The 21303-nt window shown below is 36.5% G+C and overlaps 1 protein-coding gene across 5 annotated transcripts in view; it reads right to left on the bottom strand.

Moving 5' to 3' along the window:
* Positions 1-1613: 1613 nt before the first annotated feature.
* CTNNA2 (catenin alpha 2) overlaps positions 1614-21303 on the bottom strand; it is a 456927-nt gene continuing 437237 nt past the window's right edge. For 2 of the 5 annotated variants that reach the window (XM_074148275.1, XM_074148273.1), the window contains 2 exons: positions 21114-21257; positions 2486-2773 (listed from right to left, as the gene is read on the bottom strand). In XM_074148275.1, coding sequence (XP_074004376.1) covers positions 2486-2773; positions 21114-21257 — 432 coding nt within the window. Of the gene's footprint in view, positions 2774-21113; positions 21258-21303 lie in introns of all 5 variants that reach the window. The other 3 variants (XM_074148276.1, XM_074148277.1, XM_074148274.1) reach the window with 2 other exon arrangements.

Raw genomic sequence — 21303 nt, 5'->3', positions numbered from 1 at the left:
ACGAGCTGAGCATGAACTGGTACGTTCTGGTTGTATGTAATTGTAGGTAATTGTAAGTAATCTGCCTTACTTTTCACTTATCAACACTAAATGTTATCATGTTACCATAAAGATAATTAGAGCATAGATGGGCCCCTTCAAAAAGCAAATAATACATCTAAAAGTAGAACTCTAATTCAAGTGAACTAAGTTGCCCAAAATCATTCTGGTTTTATCTTCTCAGACTGCAATTTTCCTTTGCATTTTGCAGACAGCATCACTATTTTGACTGAGTGACTTATAATGGATTGCTTGTATTACAGTCTTCCTCTTTAGCTGTGAAGCCTTACTCAGTAGAGCTCTACAAGACCTGCTCATAAATCTCATCCTCTAAATGGTTTCTTCTAAACAGCTCTAACTTTTGGATATCTCTTATAGCAACAATATAATTTCAAAGCAACTGTTCAGTTAATCCATCACAGTTTTAAATGAAAACACTTCTGTAGAGGTGCTATGACTTTTATTTGTGGCCAATTGCCTATTTTCTTTTTTCATGCACTATACTGGGACATTTTTATTTGTCTATTTGTTGTTTTTTCTTTAAACTCAGTATCCATCTTTTGCCTCTGTAATTTTGTTCGTAAATATCTCAATTACTTTTAGGTATTTTACTGATACCACAAGTAACGACAGTCTATGTCAGACTACAGGGCAATATAGGGAAAGTTCTTCAAGGACATCCCCACATCTTCTAATGTGGAGTGTACAGTCTCCAGTTCTGACTGGGCAACCTTTTAATTTTACAGTACAACTAAACAAAGCAAAAATAGTAATTTCCTAAAAGGTCTCAGAGAGTATGTTTCTTTATAAAGATTGTGTAGGAGGGCAATAGAACAAAATTTGCTATGTTGCTATTCTGAGGAATAATCAGCATGTCTGAGACAAGCATCCAAACAGCTCCCAAAAACAATGTAAAGGATATACATATCCCTTATGGTATTCCTCACTGTTTATCAGAGTGTTTCAAATCCCTTTTGAGGTCATTAATGTTCTCTTAAGTTGTTGATATTTAATTATAAGAAAAAGAAATACATATCTTTTTTTTTTATTTTCATATATATTGAGACCTCTTCATAACAATAATACAACCTGTAGTTGAGGCAACTGTTTGGGCTAAATGGGAATAAAAGTAGATACTACATTTCTTCATGCAGTGGTCTTTATACAGGTCTGTACAGTGTGGCACAATAGACGATTTCTAAGGTTTTGAGATGTCAGCCTGACAAGGTTAATAACTTGAAATATATCTTTATGCTGTTTCTGAAGTGTTTTATTGAACAATTTCATCCTACATGACGTGTATGTCTCATGTATTGAAGTTTAAATCGGTCTCATTTTTAAACTCTGGTTTTGACCCACTGACCATGTTTGGCTCTCCTGGTTATAAAAAATGAGAAAATTAATGTAATGTTATCTTTCCTTCACCAAAACCAAATAAAATAAAATAAAATATAAAATCAAATCAATTCAAATAAAATAAAATTTAAAAAAGGAAACATTAGGCAAAATTAATCATTGTCTACATCAACTATGATGCAGGGCATATCTGTGCATTAAAATAGACCAGACATATTGAGGATTCCAAGGTTAAATGAGTTTATTGATTTAGTGGTTACAATGGTATGTCAGATACCTGTAATCCAAGCTACACCTACATATTAGCCTCTAAGTTCTCATACTGTCAGTTTCCGTGTCTCTAAACATTCCACCACCAGGTCTTCTATTACTAGTATTATAATAATAATCATAATAATAATCATAATATAAAAGGCAATGTCAATCACCATATTGTGCTTCATACTCCACCATAAGGAATTCAATTGGCATAAGTAAACCTCTGGTCATATTAATTGGATTAATTGAAATGTGAGCAATCATAACACTACTAGAATATAAAGAACAAAATATGGTTTAAAAGAAGCATTTTTTAGATGAATTAGTTTGTATCTGTTTTAAAAATTCACATACTATAATGAAGATGACTTAAAAGTTATATCATTTAATTATTGGGCCACACATTTAAGCATATTGGCTAGTACATTTTTGCACTGGAACAGAAGCAATACAAGCTTTATGGTCTACCATTACAATTCCTTTTTTTTTTTTTTTCATTTAATATACCTGCCAACCTAATGTTTCTTGCATGCATAAAAATTTTTGGGTTTAGGCTTGAATTTATTATTTAACCCACATGTACCCCTGTGATGTAAATTCTTTGGCCAATTGAATGTTATAGTTCAGTTTAAAAAGTTGGCTTGGAATATGTCCATTTAACATCAGAAGAGAATGCCCTAAATTCTGGCATTGCAGAAACTTAGTTACTTCAATAGAGTCTCAGGACACATGCAAATTGACACTGCTTCCCCCCACCCCATGCCAGACGCATACAAGTCAGCAGGTATGCATACAAAAAGAATATAAAACCCTTGTGGTAAAGCTTAGTGTTTTAGAATGAATCCATAGCTTTAAATTCACTTAAGGCCTGTACAGGGGAAATATGTTTCTTCTGGGACCCTCTTCTCACTCTTGTCTGATATTCTTCTGGTTTTTCTCTCTTTACTAGAGGTTTCTTCTCAGGGGCCTTCATCTTCCAAGATACAACTGGTGAGTTCACTGCAGCAGTACCATAGACCTTCTGATATTTAGTAGAAGCCACATATGACGCTTTGACTGTAAGGACCACAGCGTTCATCAGATTTTTAGCTGCCTGGATCAGAGAAGTGGCACTGTCCAGCTAGAAATAGAAAAGAAAATGAAATACAACAAGGTTACTCCACGACTGGATCACTGGACCATTTCCTGACTGAAGTCTGGATACTCTCAGATCTCATTAAGGATGAAATGAATCCTCTCCCTCAGGATTAATCAAGTAGCTTGTAGTAACAAGCACTGGCAACAACGTGCACTGAACTGTAAAGGTAAGATCGTGGTATCTCAAATTAAATTTTTTAATAATTCAAAAGACTAGCTTGCGTTGTCTGTTTTTTTTGATTCTTTTTCTATGGGTGAAGACCTTGCCTCTTTTTTCCACAAAAAATATTACTTCTTACTTAAGCCTTTAAAAATTTACTTTTATGTGTCAGAAACCACAAAACAGATCAACAGGGATTTTCCCCAAGTGTTCGGGTTTGTTCTGATGATTCCCGTTAAGCGCAGGACAACACCCGCAATGATGTCTACAGGAACAGTGTGAGGTCAGTGCTGAGCTTGTTAGAGAATCCCATCTGAAAAGATGAAAGGAGATTTTGAAACCCCTAAAGGAATAAAAAGATGAAACAGTTAACTGCAGGTTTTTGTAGCTACTGTAATATGTTAGCTACTTATGTTCACAAGGAATCTTACTTTCTGATTAGCAGGCTTTTCATACATATACCCTTGTGTTTCTCTCATGCATAAGTCTGCTTGAGGTTCCTGGCTCCTCTGGATGTAAGGGTCCTTAAAAACTTGCTGAACTTCAAACCATTGGTCAACAACATTCCATCATACATTGAAATCAAGTATATATCCCTGGCAAAATATTTCAAAAGGACTTAAGTATATAACAGGACTTCCAAAGCAAAGTCTCAATGTTCCAAAATGCAAACAAGGTACTTGCCAAATGCAACTGGACATCCTCAAATTAGTAGGTGCTAAAAATACACTCTTAAGTACTGCAGCAACCCAGGATACTATTTAGGAAGTTCAATTATCCCTTTCCCAAAACACTAAAAAAGTGCGATACACTCTTTGTGTTAAAGCCTTTTTCGTTCTACCATGGAAGCTGATAGTTAGTGGGAAGAATTTTTACTCTTTAGTTCCACCCCCCTTACTCAGTAAGTTCTTAGCTATTTTTAACTAGTGTAAGAGGCCTGTCTCCCTCCAAACCTTTCCTGCTCCATATTTTGGGAGCATAGGATTCCTTAACGTGAACTTTAAGCAAGGTATCCAGGATAAATACTCAGAAGGCAATAACAAAAACCATATTATACTTCACCTTAAGTATTTTGAATCATTAACAGAAGAGTTCAGGAGAAACCTCTTTCTGAAGTGTCAGTGACTGATGTGAACAAGAATAGACATTACAGAAAGCTTGTGTCCGGAGCCACATTAATCTATAGACTTACCTATATTTTTGATTTCCTCAGCTATGGCTTTATACTCATTATGATTCATTAAATACATAAAGAGCTACATACAGTGAGGTCAAAAACAAAAGGCATTTTAATGATTTTCACTACTTGGTGCTGTTCCCTGAAATGCATAGTTAATTGCCTGCCCCCAGTAAATATTTCGCCTCAGGACTAATCTGTATTTTCTGTTAGTAAAAGAAACTAAGTTCAAAGATGGAAAATTACATTATATGGCAGAAACATGACTGTTCAATAGGCAGTAATGAAATATAATTCAGTATAGTGTTATTCTATAACCACAGTACTGTGTGATTTATAAGGCAATCTCTATGTTTGTTGCCAAATAGCAGATCATACTCTATTAAATTAGGATATTCTAATTCACTGCAGAGATCTACAATCAAGCATTATTCATTGTTAAATGATTCTATTTGAAACACTGGTGGATTGATATTGAATATAAAGTGATACTATCAAATACTATTTACTTCATAATCAATGTAGATAAACTGACTGAATCAAGCCTATATTGCACATTCCTGAATGAATTCTATTTGTTGAAGGTTTCTAATAGCCTCATATTTTCCATTGTTCCTTTATGAAAAGAGTTCTGGTAGCTATTTTACATGGGGCATAAATTAAGGAACAGAATGATTAAAGGAAGCATTTTGAAATGACCAGGCACCTAAATTAGTTGCTTAAAACCATACAAAGGATGCAATCTACATCTTTAAACACATTACTAATTGTATGGAAATTAGATAAAGGTGTGCAGAAGCATGTGCTTATGCAGGTTTGGATGTGGATTGTAACAATGTCTTTTAGAAAACCATGTTACATATTTTGATGCCATTTTAATTACCTCTAGTTTCAATCTGCTGTTATAGAGCTCCCTATTTTCACTATTATGAATCACATCTTAAGATGCAGATACTTAGTCCTTGCCCTTAATATCTGTTCATATTGTAAAATGCTTTCAAGTCTTGGAATCAGACAAGAGACATAAAAACCTCATAACAGTATTAAGCTATGAGTGTTCCCCATAATCTGCTGGTAGCCATCCCATATATCCAATTTGGCTACCTAAGCACTTCCAGCGATTTTCTTATTGTTTCTAGCTCCTTGTTTGTATTATGGCTTAGTAAAGAAGAATTAAACTGAATGAACATCATTTCAATTAACATTTAGATCTTACTACACCACTGTGTTACTTCAGTTTTAAACCATGCTTTGTAATCAGCAGGGCTACAGTGGCATAAAGCTGGAACGAGGCCACAGTGAATCAAGCCCTTAGTGCGTTAATTCCTTACAAAATCTGGGCACAGAAACATATGCACTTTTCCAAACACATAATGTTAATAAAAAAAAAAAAAAAAAAAAAAAAGAAAAATTAACATTTCACATAAAAGTACCACTAGGAAATTATTGCACAGTACAGAAGGCAAACTTCAATTGCTAGCAATGGTTAGGGAATATGAAAATACTGATAGCTTTTTGTGCTAACAGCTAACAGAGCCTTTCACCTGCTACACAAAGTAATAGTGTTCTGCTACTTAGATCTCTTTACAAATACATTTGCCTCCATTTAGGAAAAAAAAAAAGCCCTCTTAAACATAAGAGACAAATTTAGGTTATTGGCCCATAAAAATCCAAGAACAGAGAATGCTGGGGAAAATTCAAAAGAACTTAAGAATCACTGCACTGGAGCTGGTCACTTACCCAGGTTAAAACTGCCATCTACCCAGGGGAGGCATAAATCATTCAGAAAAAAAAATTTAAAAAAAGATTATGCTGAAAGCTAACTTTGCAATTAGTGAATGCAAAGGTAGAACACTGGAGCAGCAGAGTTTATTATCTGCCAAGAAGATAATTTCAGGGTTGTTTTTTTTTTTTCCCAAAACAATCCATAAGGCTTTGAGAAGTTTTAATTTGCTTTTAAGCCATGCTGCATTTTTCCTGCACTATATACAGAATTTTCTAGGAGCTTGTGACAATTCTTGCTTCTTTTACATATAAATATAATCTATGTAAATTATCAAGCAATCACAATACCAAAAATAGTTGAAAAGGAGTGAGCAAATAATGCTGGAAAACTTTTTCCTGAAGAGTAAAGCAAAAGAAAAGAGATGTTCTCCCTGCATTGTCACACCACTGTAATGGGGAAGAATTATACCACATATTTTAGAAAGGAGATAATTTAATTTCCAGAGATATCTTCATCTTTAAGATCAGAAATATACTAGAAAAAGCAAGGGAAATAGAGAAAAAACCCACCCCGTGTTTCCAGTAAGCAAGGATATAGTATAGATAGCTTTAAAAGAGCTGGTTGTTTAAAAATATACTATATCACGATTGTTGATTTTAATAAACCTTGAAAAATGGGGAAAGACATCAAAAGAATTGCACATAGTTCCTAGTCCGGAAATATTTGAGCAGAGCAAATAGAATGACCTGTGAAATTATAGGCCAGTTCAACTGACAGCAGTACCAAATAAAATTATGCAATACCTATGACAAACCTAATGGTCACAAACGTAAGTGAGCCAATTGGTGACATCAATACTGGAGGCAATGTGGGCTGCAGAGATCATCCACTGGTGGAGTTCAAAGTCCTGAGGGATATGGGGCAGGCAAAGAGTAAGCCAGGACCCTAAATTTTAGGAAAGCAAACTTCCAGCTGTTCAAGTTACTCAATAGGACCCCCTGGAACGCTGCCCTCAAGGACAAGGAAGCAGAACAGAGCTGGCAGATCCTTAAGGACACTTTCCATAAAGCACAAAAGCTCTCAATTCCCAGGTTTAAGAAATCAGGAAAGGAGGACAAGAGACTGGCATTGGTTGAGCCAAGACCTGCGGGTCAAACTAAAGGGCAAGAAAGAGGTGCACAGGCAGTAGAAGCAGGGACAGGTATCCTGGGAAGAGTATAAGGATGTTGCCCAGTTGTGTAGGGATGGGGTCAGGAAGGCCAAGGGGCAGCTGGAGCTGAGCACGACAAGGGACACAAAGAATAAAAAGTGCTTCTACAGGTATGTCAGCCAGAAAAGGAAGGTCAAAGAAAGTGTATGTCTCCTGATGAGAAGGACTGGCAAAATGGTAACAATGGATGAGAAGTCTGAGGTACTCAACAACTTTTTTGCCTCAGTCTTCACTGGCAACCTCTCTCCCCACACCTCTTGAGTGTATGGACCACAAGGCAGGGACAAGGGGAGAAAAGACTTTCCCATTGTAAGAGTAGATCAGGTTTGTGACCACCTGAGCAACCTGAACATACAGAAGTCTATGGGATGTGACAAGACGCATCCCAGAGTCCTGAGCAAACTGGCTCATGTAGTTGCTGAGCTACTCTCCATGGTATTTGAAAAGTCACAGCAGTCAGGTGAAGTCCCCAGTGACTGGAAAAAGGGAAACATCTCATCCATTTTTACAAAGGGTAGAAAAAAGGACCCTGGGAACTACCAACCTGTCAGCCTCATTTCTGTGCCTGGGAAGATAATGGAACAGATCCTTCTAGAAGCTCTGGTAGGGCACATGGAGGACAGAGAGGTGATTCAAAACAGCCAGCATGGCTTCACCAAGGCCAAGTCCTGCCTGACCAACCTAGTGGCCTTTTATGATGGAATGACTACATCAGCGGACAAGGGAAGAGCTACAGATGTCATCTATCTGGACTGCTGTAAGGCCTTTGACATGGTCTCCCACAACGTCCTTCTCTCTAAATTGGAAAGGTATGGATTTGATGTTTAGTGGACAAGGAGTTGGTTGGATGATCACATCCAGAGACTAGCGTAAATGGGTCAATGTCCAGATGGAGATCAGTGACAAGTGGTGTCCCTCAGGGTTCCGTGTTAGGACCAGTGTTTAATATCTTCATCAATGACGCAAACAGTGGGATTGAGTGCACCCTCAGCAAGTTTGCAGATGACGCCACGCTGAGTGATGCAGTTGACAGGCCTGAAGGAAGTGACATCATCCAGAGACACCCGGGCAAGCTTGAGAGATGGGCCTGTGTGAGGTTCAACAAGGCCAAGTGCAGGGTCCTGCACCTGAGTCAGGGCAACCCCCAGTATAGGCTGGGGGACGAAGGTATTGAGAGTAGCCCTGCCAAGAAGGACTTGGGGGTACTGGTGGATGAAAGGTGGATGTGAGCCAGCAATGTGCACTTGCAGCCAGAATGCCAACAGTATCCTGGGCTGCATCAAAGGAATTGTGGCCAGCAGAATCATGGGAGGTGATTCTGCCCCTCTACTCTGCTCTCATGAGACTCCACCTGGAGTACTGTGTCCAGCTCTGGAGCCCTCAGCACAGGAAAGACATGGACCTGTTGGAGCGCGTCAAGAGGAGGTCCACCAAGATGATCAGAGGGATGGAACACCTCTCCGATGAGGACAGGCTGAGAGACTTGGGGTTGTTCAGCCTGGAGAAGAGAAGGCTCTGGGGAGATCTTATTGCGGCCTTTCAGTACTTAAAGGGGGACTGAAGTCCCCCCCAGTACTTAAAGGAAAGATCAGGGCAAACTTCTTAGCAGGGCTTGTTGTGATAGGACAAGGGGTAATGGCTTTAAACAAAAAGAGGGAAGATTTAGACTAGATAGAAGAAATTTATTATGATGACGGTGGCGAGGCACTGGAACAGACTCCCCAGAGAGGTGTTAGATGAACCATCCTTGGAAACATTCAAGGTCAGGTTGCAGGGGGCTCTGAGCCACCTGATCTAGTTGAAGATATCCCTGCTTATTTCAGGAGAGGTTGTACTAGATGAGTGTTAAAGGACCCTTCTGACCCAAACTGTTCTATGATTCAATGACTCCATAAATAAAGAGCAGAAAGAAATACAATTAATGGGAACCAAATGATTTTGTAGGTAAAAAACATTTCAAAGTGACCTACATCATATTTTGATATGATTAAACTTTGGATTGCTTAAAATAATACTGTTGATATAAATGGACCCTTGAAAGGTGTTTTGCTTGGTACTACATGACAGTTTGATTAAAAACTCAGCTCCTAAAACATTAACAAGGCAAATACAGGATGATTCCAAATTCTCTAATAGATAAATTTCCAAAAGCACATAAAAATCATTGCTAAATGGTGATGTTTGCAGTGGGCTCTTGGAGAAACCATTTTTCAGCTTTACAATGTTAATATTTCTGTTAAAAACTTGGAAAAATGTCATTTAACTGATGAAATTTGCAGACAACATAACAATCGGGAAAGTGGTAAGTCATACAGAAGGCAAGTGATTGACATTTAATAAGCCATTAAAAGTCAGAAATGTAGATTTCAGTTTGGCCAACACTATAGCAGATGATACCTACTTATACAATAAGGAACTTTATCCTATGCAGGATCCTAGGCAATCACTCCTTGAGTATACGAAAAGGAGGACACTGATGAAATAGGTTAAATTATCATATTAAGTTCATCATGTGTCCACAGTTATGGAATACTGAGTCCTCTTCCCAATGCAAGAACAATACTGAGGAACTGGAAAGAATTTAAAGAACTTCAAGAACAAAAACCATCTTTTGTGCAAGGATTCAGTCAGCTCTGTTTTTTTCTGTTAGTGAATGATTAAAAAATTAGTTGATCGAAATCAGCAAGTAAATAGTAACAGAAAGCTGATAATATTTCAAGGTCAACAGACTAGACAAAGATATAACAGAAAATAATGGCTGACAGGTGAAGCAGGTCATTTTAGTTACTAATTAGCTGAAAATTTTTAGCAGTGATATTAATTAATCACAAAAACTCAAGAAAGATAGTGATTCTTTCTCTAGAAATTGTGAAATCAATATTGGGTGTTTTTGCTTAATACGTATATTCTAGTAAAAGCATATCTATTGGACAATTTTAATGCACATTAATTCTAGGAATCCTAATCATCAGTTATGCAGAAAGACAGTTTAGATTATAACAATGGCCCATATTGACCTTGAAATGTATGAATGCAAAAAAATTGGTATCAGTTAACATTGATAAATAGAGTTTAGTCTTGTTTACTTTGTACAGATCAGGAGGAACAATCGTCATTTATTGAAAAAGAACCCAAAACCCTTCAAATACTCTTGGCTAACAGTCTGTCTTTAGTAGGGAATTTAGGCATTGCCAAGTCTTTACAGCTATTTGTGAATTCTGGGTGCATTCCCTGCTTCTCCTCTTTTTCAAAGCAAGTTCATACTTTCGTGGACAGGTACAGTTGCTGTTATCACAAACCAAAAGTTAATTAACAGCCTCTAGAAGTAACTAAGGTTACTTGAAGAAATTATGAATCTGCATAGTGAATCAGGAATACCATTTTCCCAAATTACATTCTTAAGCAGCAGAATAATTTCCTTTCAGTTGTGCTTAATAGTAAATCCAGTCCTACATACATATGTAAGATATATGTAAGGAAAAGATCTTATTCATAACACTTGTCTTACATTTCTGTGGCACATTTCATGTATAATACATGATACTATTAGTGACAGCCAATGCGAGAATGGGCTATTTGCTACTCAGATGCACTCATCCCTATGGTAGGAGACATCTGCTATTTATCAGCACTACTGCACAATGGCTGAAGCCATATTTAAGTCAGTCACTTGAAAAAATGCATAAAATTTTTGCTAGATATGGGTCCATTGTGGGAAAAATATTCTACATATTTGAAATTCTACAACAAACAAAATGTCATTATTTAGAACATAATGTGGTCACAATGGTGTTAAAAAGGGATCTGTGGCTATGTAGAGCAAATGGTATTATACTCTTCTTTGCTATTTATTTTTACATTTGATTGCAATTAACTTGCTCCTTTATACATGTTGAATATTTAATTAATTCTGGGGGTAGTTGTGCCTTATAGGTGGCCAATCCACTGAATAACGGTCCTCATCTGCATTTTTTCAATTACAGGTAAGAAACCTCTAGGGATTCCCAGGCCTATTTGGTTGCATTTAACAAAGGCTGCTGTCTCTTAGGACAACAGAAAGCATACAGCTATATCAAGAACTATGGGTATCTTCTGTCTTCTATGGATCGTTGCCACTTTTAAACACACATTTAATTTACAAGGTCAACAGGTTGCCAACTGCTTTATGCCACTTTGAAAAAGCATAAGCGTATAAAAATGCTCCCAATACTGGCATTACCAATAAAAGATGGCAGACGTAATACTGAAAATTTGTAGAGATGCATTTATACAGTTGATTTACTTATCCCAGGCTATTTTAAAATAAAAAGGATAAAAGACAAAATGACATTCCAATTCATTTGCTTTGAGAAGAATACTTACTATGAAACTAATATAGATATAAATATAATCATAAAATAGAATTCAACACTGGATATCGCTCAAATTGGGGGGTTATACTTCATGTACTAAATAAAGAAGTTTGAAGAAGTAATCTAAGTTTATGATAAAATAAGAATACCATCACTGTAAAGCTAAGGAATACCACCTAAATGCCCTCAAATATATCCAGCCATCCTACAAAAAAACCTTTTAATTTTATCGTAGCAAGACATACTAGCTACTTCACTGAAACACCAGGAGCCCTACGTATATTTTGTTTCTGTCATGGTTTAACTCCAGCTAGCAACTAGAAACATGCAGCTGCTCATTCACTCCCTGCAGTTCAGATGGAGGAGAGAATCGAAAGAGTAAAAGTGAGAAAACACTTGTGGATTCAGATAAAGACAGTTTAATAGGGAAAGCAAAAGCCTCGCGTGCATGCAAGCAAAGCAAAACAAGGAATTTGTTCCCTGCTTCCCACCAGCAGGCAGGTGTTCAGCCATCTCCAGGAAAGCAGGGCTCCATCATGCATTAATGGTTACTTGGGAAGACAAACGCAATCACTCTGAACATCCCCTTCTTCCTTCTACCCCCAGCTTTATATACTGAGCGTGATGTCACATGGTATGGAATAGCCCTTTGGTCAGTTGGGGTCAGCTGTCCCAGCTGTGTCCCCTCACAACTTTTTGTGTCCCCGCCCCCAGCCTGCTTGGTGTCAGAGCAGTATGAGGAGCAGAAAAGGCCTTGATTGCTTAGCAACAACTAAAAACACCAGTGTGCTATCACACTCTTCCCATCCCAAATCCAAAACATAGCACTGCACCAGCTGCTAGCAAAAAAGTTAACTCCATCCCAGCTGAAACCATGACAGTTTCTCAATCAGTATCTGAAATAGTAAGCCATGCACCGACTCAGAAATGCTCAGCTAGTAGACGCTGTACTTAAATTTCAGAGTGGGTGCCAGAAAGCTTACAAGTATATCTTTTTTTCTTTTTCCCTTCCCAGTTGAGAGACTGAAATATGGGATTCAACATCATGATCATTTACTCATATATATATACACACAAATATACATAGAAATAATATTTAGTCATACTATATTTGAAGTCACCATCATTTGCCTATTTACTCTGCTTTGCTTTGTTCTCTCTTCTCCCCTCATCAATAGTTACAAGCGGATGGACCTTTAACAAGAAGCCTTGCAAAAAACCTCACTCATAGGTTGTAGTCTGAAGGACAGTGAATCCAGTTGTCTTTGGCCCAAGAGCATAGTACACCACTAGAGATATTAGGCATCTCCAACTCTGCTGTCCAGCCAGCTCTAATAAGGCAAGTATGCACTGAAGTTGCACATGGTGGTCATCTAGTGACATAGTGAAGCACCCAGTTGTAAATCCTGCCAAAGTTCAGGTTTTTGCTGACTGTGGTAGGCTACCAAGAACCGTTCTAACTAACATACTAGTGTCATGCTCTGGAGCAAAACACAAACATGGGGAATATTAACGTTGGAAATGCAGATGCTTTATGAGGCTGGATTTTGAGGAACACATCTCAGGGACAGGATGGTTAGTATGAGATTTAGGCAGGACTCAGACATTTATTTTCTTTTACTTTAGTGCACCTAGTATTGCATATGATTTGTTACACTTGTGAAAATCACTACATGCCCTTCTGATTTAGACATTATCAAAATGCTATTTTTATAACAGTGGCTGATGTTCCATATTGTCAGTGTTTCTCCTTCTAATGAGTTAGCAGGAAAGCTTGCATTTTAACAACTGAAATGGTGAATTGAAAAATAAGACAATTGGAAACAACTAAAAGTTACCATTATCCAATTCTTTTTTTGAAATATAAGTATTAATGACTTCTCTCCAGCCTGACAGGTGCCAAAGGTGAAAAATATATTTTAGAATTTTTTATAGATATTAAAGTTTGTTATTAATCAACTGTATTTACAGTCAATAAATTAATCATCTAATGTGACATTACTGCTATAAAAGAAAATTTACAATTTTTCTTGTAGATATCAAAGATAATGTAGGTTATTTCCTCAATATATAATATTTAATTAATATATCATTGCATTCTTTTCAGAATTTCGTTGGGAAAAATATTTTGACTCATAGTGAAAAATTTCTCAGAACCAGTTCTTTTTCTTCTGCTTATTGTCTGCCACTGCACAGCAGGAAAAAGATGCCAAAACAGTACAATTCATAACATATATCAGAAACACTGTAAGGACAAGCAATCACATATAGCATTGAATTTTTTAAATAACCTTGTTTTATCAGTCATTTTCATACTAGAACACTGTCTCAAAACTTTCAGAGTCTGCTACTGAATTAGGATATTTCACATCAGTCTGATTGCCCAAATATCTGGAACAATTCCACAGACCAATGAAGAAATCCTCAGTCAATGAAGTCAAAGGAGTTTTGTAGTGGGGACAGGATTTCACCCCACAACTTTGCCAGGACTATGGTTGTGTATACTACATGTTTTCTTTGCTGAGGCTCAGCGTAGAGGAAGAAACACTTTCCACATCAACCTACAATTGACAAACATGGGGATGAGTCTTCTGCCATGATGGCTCATGGGATTGTTCTTCTAAATTTGCCTCATTCTGCATAGAACTAATGTCTGGGTGACGATGCCTATGATGAAAAGTTATGGACAAACCCCATGATTTTCTAACAGCCACCACAATTGCATTACTAATTGTAGCAAAAGTAGTACAGTCATGCTTACAACTTTAAAATACTTCTATCCCATGGAATGGTTTCATCTGAATTCTTGGATGATTAACAGGAAGCAGACGCTCCTACCTAATCTTCAAGGAGAAGATAAAATGTCTGCAACAAAGATGAATTCTGAGCTATATTTGACAGGATAGATTAAGTCAAACTATAACTAAGATTATGTGATATTGCCAGGAGGCTTAATGAAGAAAATTAGAGTAAGAAGTATGTGGAAGCTCAGTATTACTCCCAATAAAAAAGTCATTAACACAAAACTTTATGTAAGTGGTCTGTGTATTGCCAGGATTGTTTACACCATTTTACACAGGGATTCATATGACAGAAGTCTACACAAGATATGACATTGTCTGAACCTGATGTCACAGACAGAAAAGCACAGACAAGATTCTGTCAAAAGCATCTCAGAACAAATTTCCACTTTCATATCTAATTGCAGTTAAATCTGAAAGAAGAAACAAAGAGTCTGTGCTACTAATCTCCCTCCTCCTGACTTGAGTTCTTACTTCTATGTAATTTGAAGATAGAATATCATTTTAAAAGCACAAAATAATTTGCTGCTCTTTTAAATTAAGTTTTGGAAGAAAACCTTTTGTTCTTTATCTAGAGAACAGGTATAATAACAAGAAAAGCATGTCTTTCTCATAGTATTACCTGAAGGGAGTCCAAATCATGTCTAGTTAGCTGGAAATTGTACTCTCCGTGATAAAATGCAGGAAACATTGGATTAAAAAAAAAAATCAATACAGCACAGAAACACTATATTCTTTACATAAGAATGTATTATCTCCTGCTGTTCTTCCTGATTTTATCACAATGAAAACAAAAAGCAGCATAATGCACAATTTCAGACTGCAATGCTGAGAAATGTGATATTTTCCCAACCTCTTTTCTAATTTGTGAAAGTGTCAGAATGATATCTGTATGTGAGTTATCTCCATGTTTTCAACTGTGAGGATCAGTCACATTTTGAGGCAAATTTATTCCTTCAGCTAGCTTTGTATCTCTGAAGCTATGCTTGCCCAGGTCAGCCCAGAGACACTTTGAAGATATCTGCTCTACAGACATAGCTGGCTTTTCTCAGGAAAGGGATAGGAAAAAATGCATCAGAGTCAAAATGAACTAAACAAAATCCTTTTGTAGAATGGAAGATAGTACCAGAACAATTGTTCCTTGTTTCCCAATGCTTGCCTGCTGTTGTTCATGCATATTTCATGTCTCATAACAGCAGACAAAGGGCTTGATCATTCAAGATATTGATCATTTCTGAAGTGCTAAAAGGCTTTTACTTCCTTGGAGCTGAGGGTCCTTGCAGTGTCACTCAACTCAATCAGTGGAAACATTCCTTTCTCTATTTGATTCCATGAGCACTTTTCAGGACCTTACAACAATATGCAATGAAATAAAGAAACAAAATTGAATCTCCACAGTAGTGTCCAAGAAAGAGCCCCATTTCAGTGTTTCAGAAAAGTCCCAGCACTGACAGACCTAGCTTAATAATACATGGCAAATAATTTCTAAAGGAAATTCTAACATTTTATTCCAAATACAATATTCACAACTAACTGTTCAATTTGTTTGACCAACAAAATCAATGGTTAAATAACATTCAGTAAGTGTTCCTTACTAGAATTTTTTTTCCCTGGTCAATTACTGAATATACAATTTGTGAATGCACTGGTTCATTACATTTTTAACTTTAGCTAACACTAAATGTTATTAAAAACAGCAAAACAGGTAATAATTACTGGATACTGCACGCAAATGAAACCAGAACAAAACAGAAAATTGCAAAGGCTGCTGCAGTTTACAAGGAAAGTACAAGCAAAGATGACAGCAAATTAAGAATAAATTGTAATGAGTAAAATCTTGCTCTGAATTGTAAAGGTTCATTTTTATTACTCACATTCTATTATGCAAATAGTCATATAATCATAGAATACTTTAGAATGAAAAGAACCTTTTGAGGTCATCTAGTCCAATGCCCTGTTCAAACCAAATTGAATTAGATGAGGTTGCTCAGGATTCTGCTCAAATTCAGAGTATCTCCAAGGATGGACAGTCTCCCACATCTCTGGACTAGTGACCTCCATCCTGCACTTGAATTAGACTACTCTCGAGGTAAAATTTTTTTTCCTTATATCTAATTGGAATTTCCTATGTTTAAACTTCTGTTTGTACACCTCTGACAAGCCTGGATCTGGTTCTTCTATTAGGTAGGTTTAGACAACAGTTTCTCCCCTTAGTATTCTCTTTGTATATATGCAAATGTATCTAAATGAGTAGCATAGATGATGTTGGTCATCTCATTTTCACTGTTAGAAGAGCAAGTGTCTTACGCAAAGGGAAAACCTGAGTAACTGTGGAAGAACTGTTACTACTCTCTTTAGAAAATAATCATGTTCAGAAAACTTGATTTACTTCCTTTTGGGATGCAGTACTTTAGCTAGCATTTTCGCTAAATAACAAATGCAGAAGTACTTATAGCCTCAATGATTCACATAACCCAAATGGTTTCTGTGCTTTTCACCTCAGGACAATCTTCCCTACACAAAAACAAATTAATTCAACCACAACTCCAAATCTTCCCTCTAATCAAGAATTTATGTAAAGGAGATGACTGTATAAATTCAGCTGTTATTTAGAAGAATGGTGGAATGCAAAAGCACTGGAACTCACTCTTTTCTTATAAAGCTCTTACCTAACTTAAATACTGTACATTAGTCATGATTATCTATGGACTTGTCTGCACGCACTTGGCATCAGAAAAATTACGACTGAATGTCTTTTAATATTAGTCAATATCCAAGAGCTGGTCATAACTGGTGGCACTAGAAGCCCCAGAGGTATTTTTTCAGATGTCTGAAACTGAACAATTTCACTAGCAATGGAGGCAAGAAAAATAGGGCTGCTCATAAAAAAACAATGAGAAGACATGTTCAGTGACCTGCGCAAAGCTTTCCAAGTTTCAATTTCTATAAATGAAGCTTTATCCTGCACTCATCCTACCTAACTCCAGGTGCTGGACCAAGGCATTGCAGACTTCTTGTATGCTTGGTAGAGAAGACCAGGAATCACGCAACACTTGAGATATTTCACAGGTTCATTTTTTATGGACATGGGCCAGAGTATCTCATCTTTTTAATTTTATTTAGAGATCATAAATTACATTAGAATCCTAAAGACAGTACAGTGAATCTGCACAATCTTTCTGAATAATAAAATACTCAGTTTTCATTACATCATAGACCTACTCTCATCTTTTGCACAACTTGAGTGGGGTAGCCTTTCCCTGTTACTGCAAGATTTCTTTCCAACTATCAATTTCAAATCATACTTCTTAACTACAGTAAACTCTTTCTCCTGTTTGTTTTTTTTTTAATTTTTATTTGGCTATCCAGAGTGGAAACTGGAATGTAGAATGGAAGACAGAGAAACACTGGTCTTGAATATTATTTGAGTCTTGAAGAAGGATGTAGTGATTGAAACCCATCATGATTATATAGATCATTTCTGCCTTGAGTGTGTCTCAGTATTCTCATTTTCAGAAAGGAAATAATTACAATTTCTGTTTTTTCATTCTTACAAGGGTATACCATCATGTTAGCTTTGAGACACTTGGATGGGATTGATAAAAATCCAAAGGATTATGATTGAACAGAATCATGTTTAATGTCTTTGAGATGCAACTTCTCCAGAAGCAGAAAGTCTGGGGTGTTAAGGAAGTCCTTGGTTCCTCCAACCACTGTATTCAGTACAAGTGCTATTGAGCAATTTTGTTGACAATTCAAATGATCTGAGGTCGAAGTTTAAAAGGAATGCAATTTAAATCAACATGAAGAGTCCTCTAGAATGCTGTGCATTATCATTGTGACTTCTTTTCCTTAAACAAGATTAAATCAAAAGTATTTTGAGTCAATGGTGTTATACCAGCCTAAAACTGCAGCAAGAGAGGGCAGGGTGATGAGCATCTATCTGTCAGCTGACATGGTTTGCAAACAGATGGTGCATTTCACAGCTCTCCCTCACTTCTCATACAGAAAAAGAAGGTAAGAACCAACCTGCAAAATTTTAATTCAACTTTCAAGAGAACTCAGTCTGGCAAATACAGAAAATTTGGGAATTTTACATAGCTATCTTAATCATACTGAAAAAGAGTTTGATCCCTATAAATGGTCTTACATCATTAAAGTATTGCTCACACCTTTCCAGCATGAGTGAGAAACAAATCTGTAATTTAAATGCTGACCTGTTTAAATATATAGGTATAAATATACTACTTACTGGTTTTGCTTTGAGTCAGTAATACACAATATGCTTGCTAATGTAAAACAGAGTTTTTATGAATGCCTTGCCATAAAGTAACTTTCAGTTTGCAAAACGCTTATGAAGATTTAACTAATTTAAATTAGCATATATTGGAATAAGTTGCTCAGATATTTGCTTTCAAAAGTTTTCATATAACACACTAAATAAATCAGCTGAAATACAGGCCTTATTATATTTTACTTTAATTTATGTACATGTAAATAATAAACTGTTAAAACAAACATTGCAATTGACTGAATACACTTTCAAGCCAAAGCTGTAAAAAATGGGAATCTGTGCATTTTAGAAGGTTTTTTTTTTTAATCACATCTGCCAGTAAAATAATCTAACACGGGAATGATCTCAGTAAATGTAAAATTTAGCTATTTATTCTCCCAGTGTTAGGTTACTTGGGCAAACCCACACCCTGGGATTGCATGGACAAAAATGTTTAGATTTGGCAAAGGCAGATTTCAGGTTAATTATTGCAACTGTTTATGTCATTTTGAATATCATTCCCTCTACAAACTCCTTCCTATACATACAAACTGCTGATTTGCTCACCTTGCAAGATACCTTTAGAGAGCAAATTTCTCTGGTAAACCACTGTAATTGTGTGTAATTGTGGTAATCCACAATCCCTCAATGCTGTTCATTAGCTCTAATTCAACTTAATTACTGAATGATATACTGATACAGAATGATACTATTCTGATTTTCTGTTCCTAATCCTTATATCACTTTAAAAAAGAATTTCCGTCTCTATGCCACCAAAATGCTTTCGTATCATCGAAGTGAGATTAGGGGCACTGTACAATTGGTCCTTATGTTTTACTTATTCTGTGCAAAAATTAAAGTCTCCTGCATTATGCAAGAATAATTATGCGCAAAACCAAATTTATGAACTCACCAGCAAAGGATGTGCTTAGGATCTAAATTAAATAGTACCTTAAAGCATTTGCCTCTGAAAAGAGCAAACCTCAAACTGTCTTTAACAACAGCAATTCCTATAAAGTTTTCCCAATGAAACATTAGAGAAAGACTAACCTGCTTTTCCTTTCCTACTTAAAAGATCAAAGTTTGCTAGGGAAGCTAAATTTGCTGGACAAGTTCTTGGCTTTGGAAACTTCAATGTTTGGCTCACAAAAGGAATAAGCAGGAGTAATAAAACTGTTTCCACACATAATTCAAAGCTAGAAAAGCTATCACCTCTCAGGGAGCCAATATTTATATTCTTTGTCTTTATTTTTGTCTCTGACAAGAAGGGAAATAGTCATTAGAGAAAGTTTTGGTAGCTTGGTAAACAAGACTCTCAGCCTCCCAGATTTCATTCAGATCTCCTATGCATTGATACAAAGAGCATCACTGAGTCATCAGGGAGGAATATCTATCCATCACTACTGACCAATCCCCATACATGCACGTGACCAGAAGATGGAAGGTTCTGTATCCTATGCCAAATTCCTCAAAGCCACCTAGTCACCTGAAAATAGAAGTACTTCGTCGATCCGACTATGGACCACCTCTGCTAAAAAGGCTATGATTGCACTCTCTTTGCGTTTGATTTATAGAGTATGCATTGCTGCCTTTTAGTGCCTTTCACTGAGATATGACAAGACCCCACATGAAGCTGGTAGAGAGCTTTAAATGAACAAGAATAGCAAGATTTTCAGTATCCCTAGGGGTCAAAATCTTCATATGATCCTTCTGCATTTAGCATGAGAACTCTGACATTTTGACAGCTTTAAGAGATACCCAAGAGGCACAACAAGAATGGAAGATCTTCGTAGTCCATCTTGTCTTTTTTAAAATGCAGAGGGATATTAAAACAGGGAAGTAGTAATACCTGGGGCCAAGGGAAACAGGTAACAAGACAATACTTTAAAGTAAAATAGTAATGTATAGGTAGTTACATGAAAAACAGCAAAATATCACAGAAAAAAATCAAATGCTTTGATTTATAATTTCAAAGGTTAAATCTCAGTTACATCTCCTGGGATTTGATTTCCTGCTTATTTTCACATCTTCCACAATTTTCTTTTGAATTTTATTCATCTATAAGATAGATCTTATAATTGGCCTATTGTCAATACATAGCTTCATAAACATTTTGGATAAAGCAAATAAAAGCAGTAACAGAGAATACAGAAAACAAAAAACCTGCCCTGTAGAAACAGGCATTATCCACAGTAAACAATGATAAATATATAAATCAGACCATTTATCTTTAATCACAAAGTACTTTAGAAAAATGATGGCACAGCACTACTGTAAGTGAATTAATGAAAGTTTAGTAATTGAGCTCAAGGGGACCAGAATCTGCCTGTACACAGTGTAAGATCAACATTGAAAGATCAGTTGAAGCACCAGTAAATGGACCACCTCTACAAAGAAACATTATCATTGCTTTACAGATGACATTAACTCTAGGGCTTCAGAACAGGAAGGAAATGATTTTTCACAGCTGACTAAAATAACATATGCAATTCATTCTGTAAGCCCTGTGGTTTTTTAAAAAAAAAAAAAGCTAACAAATACATCCCCCATTCTCATGTCATTTCCCTCCACCCCCAGATCTGTAGAGAGAGTTAAAGATATAGATGAGACAGGAGGTTACTCACCGTCGAGGAATCACTGCTTCCAGTCTCAAGCGTAGCTCCCTCAGCACAGGTGGGTGGGTGGGTAGAAAGTTGACTAGCCCTGCCCCCATCTATGACATCACACTCTACCTCATAAAAGGTAGTGAAAGTGTTCTGAACTCCAGTCTGATTTCCGAGAGATACAGAAAAGAGATAGTGAGAGAGAGAGCAA

This window comes from Numenius arquata, chromosome 5, assembly GCF_964106895.1.
Source record: "Numenius arquata chromosome 5, bNumArq3.hap1.1, whole genome shotgun sequence".
NCBI classification, from domain to species: Eukaryota; Metazoa; Chordata; class Aves; order Charadriiformes; family Scolopacidae; genus Numenius; species Numenius arquata.
This window is presented reverse-complemented; position numbering and strand designations above follow the sequence as displayed.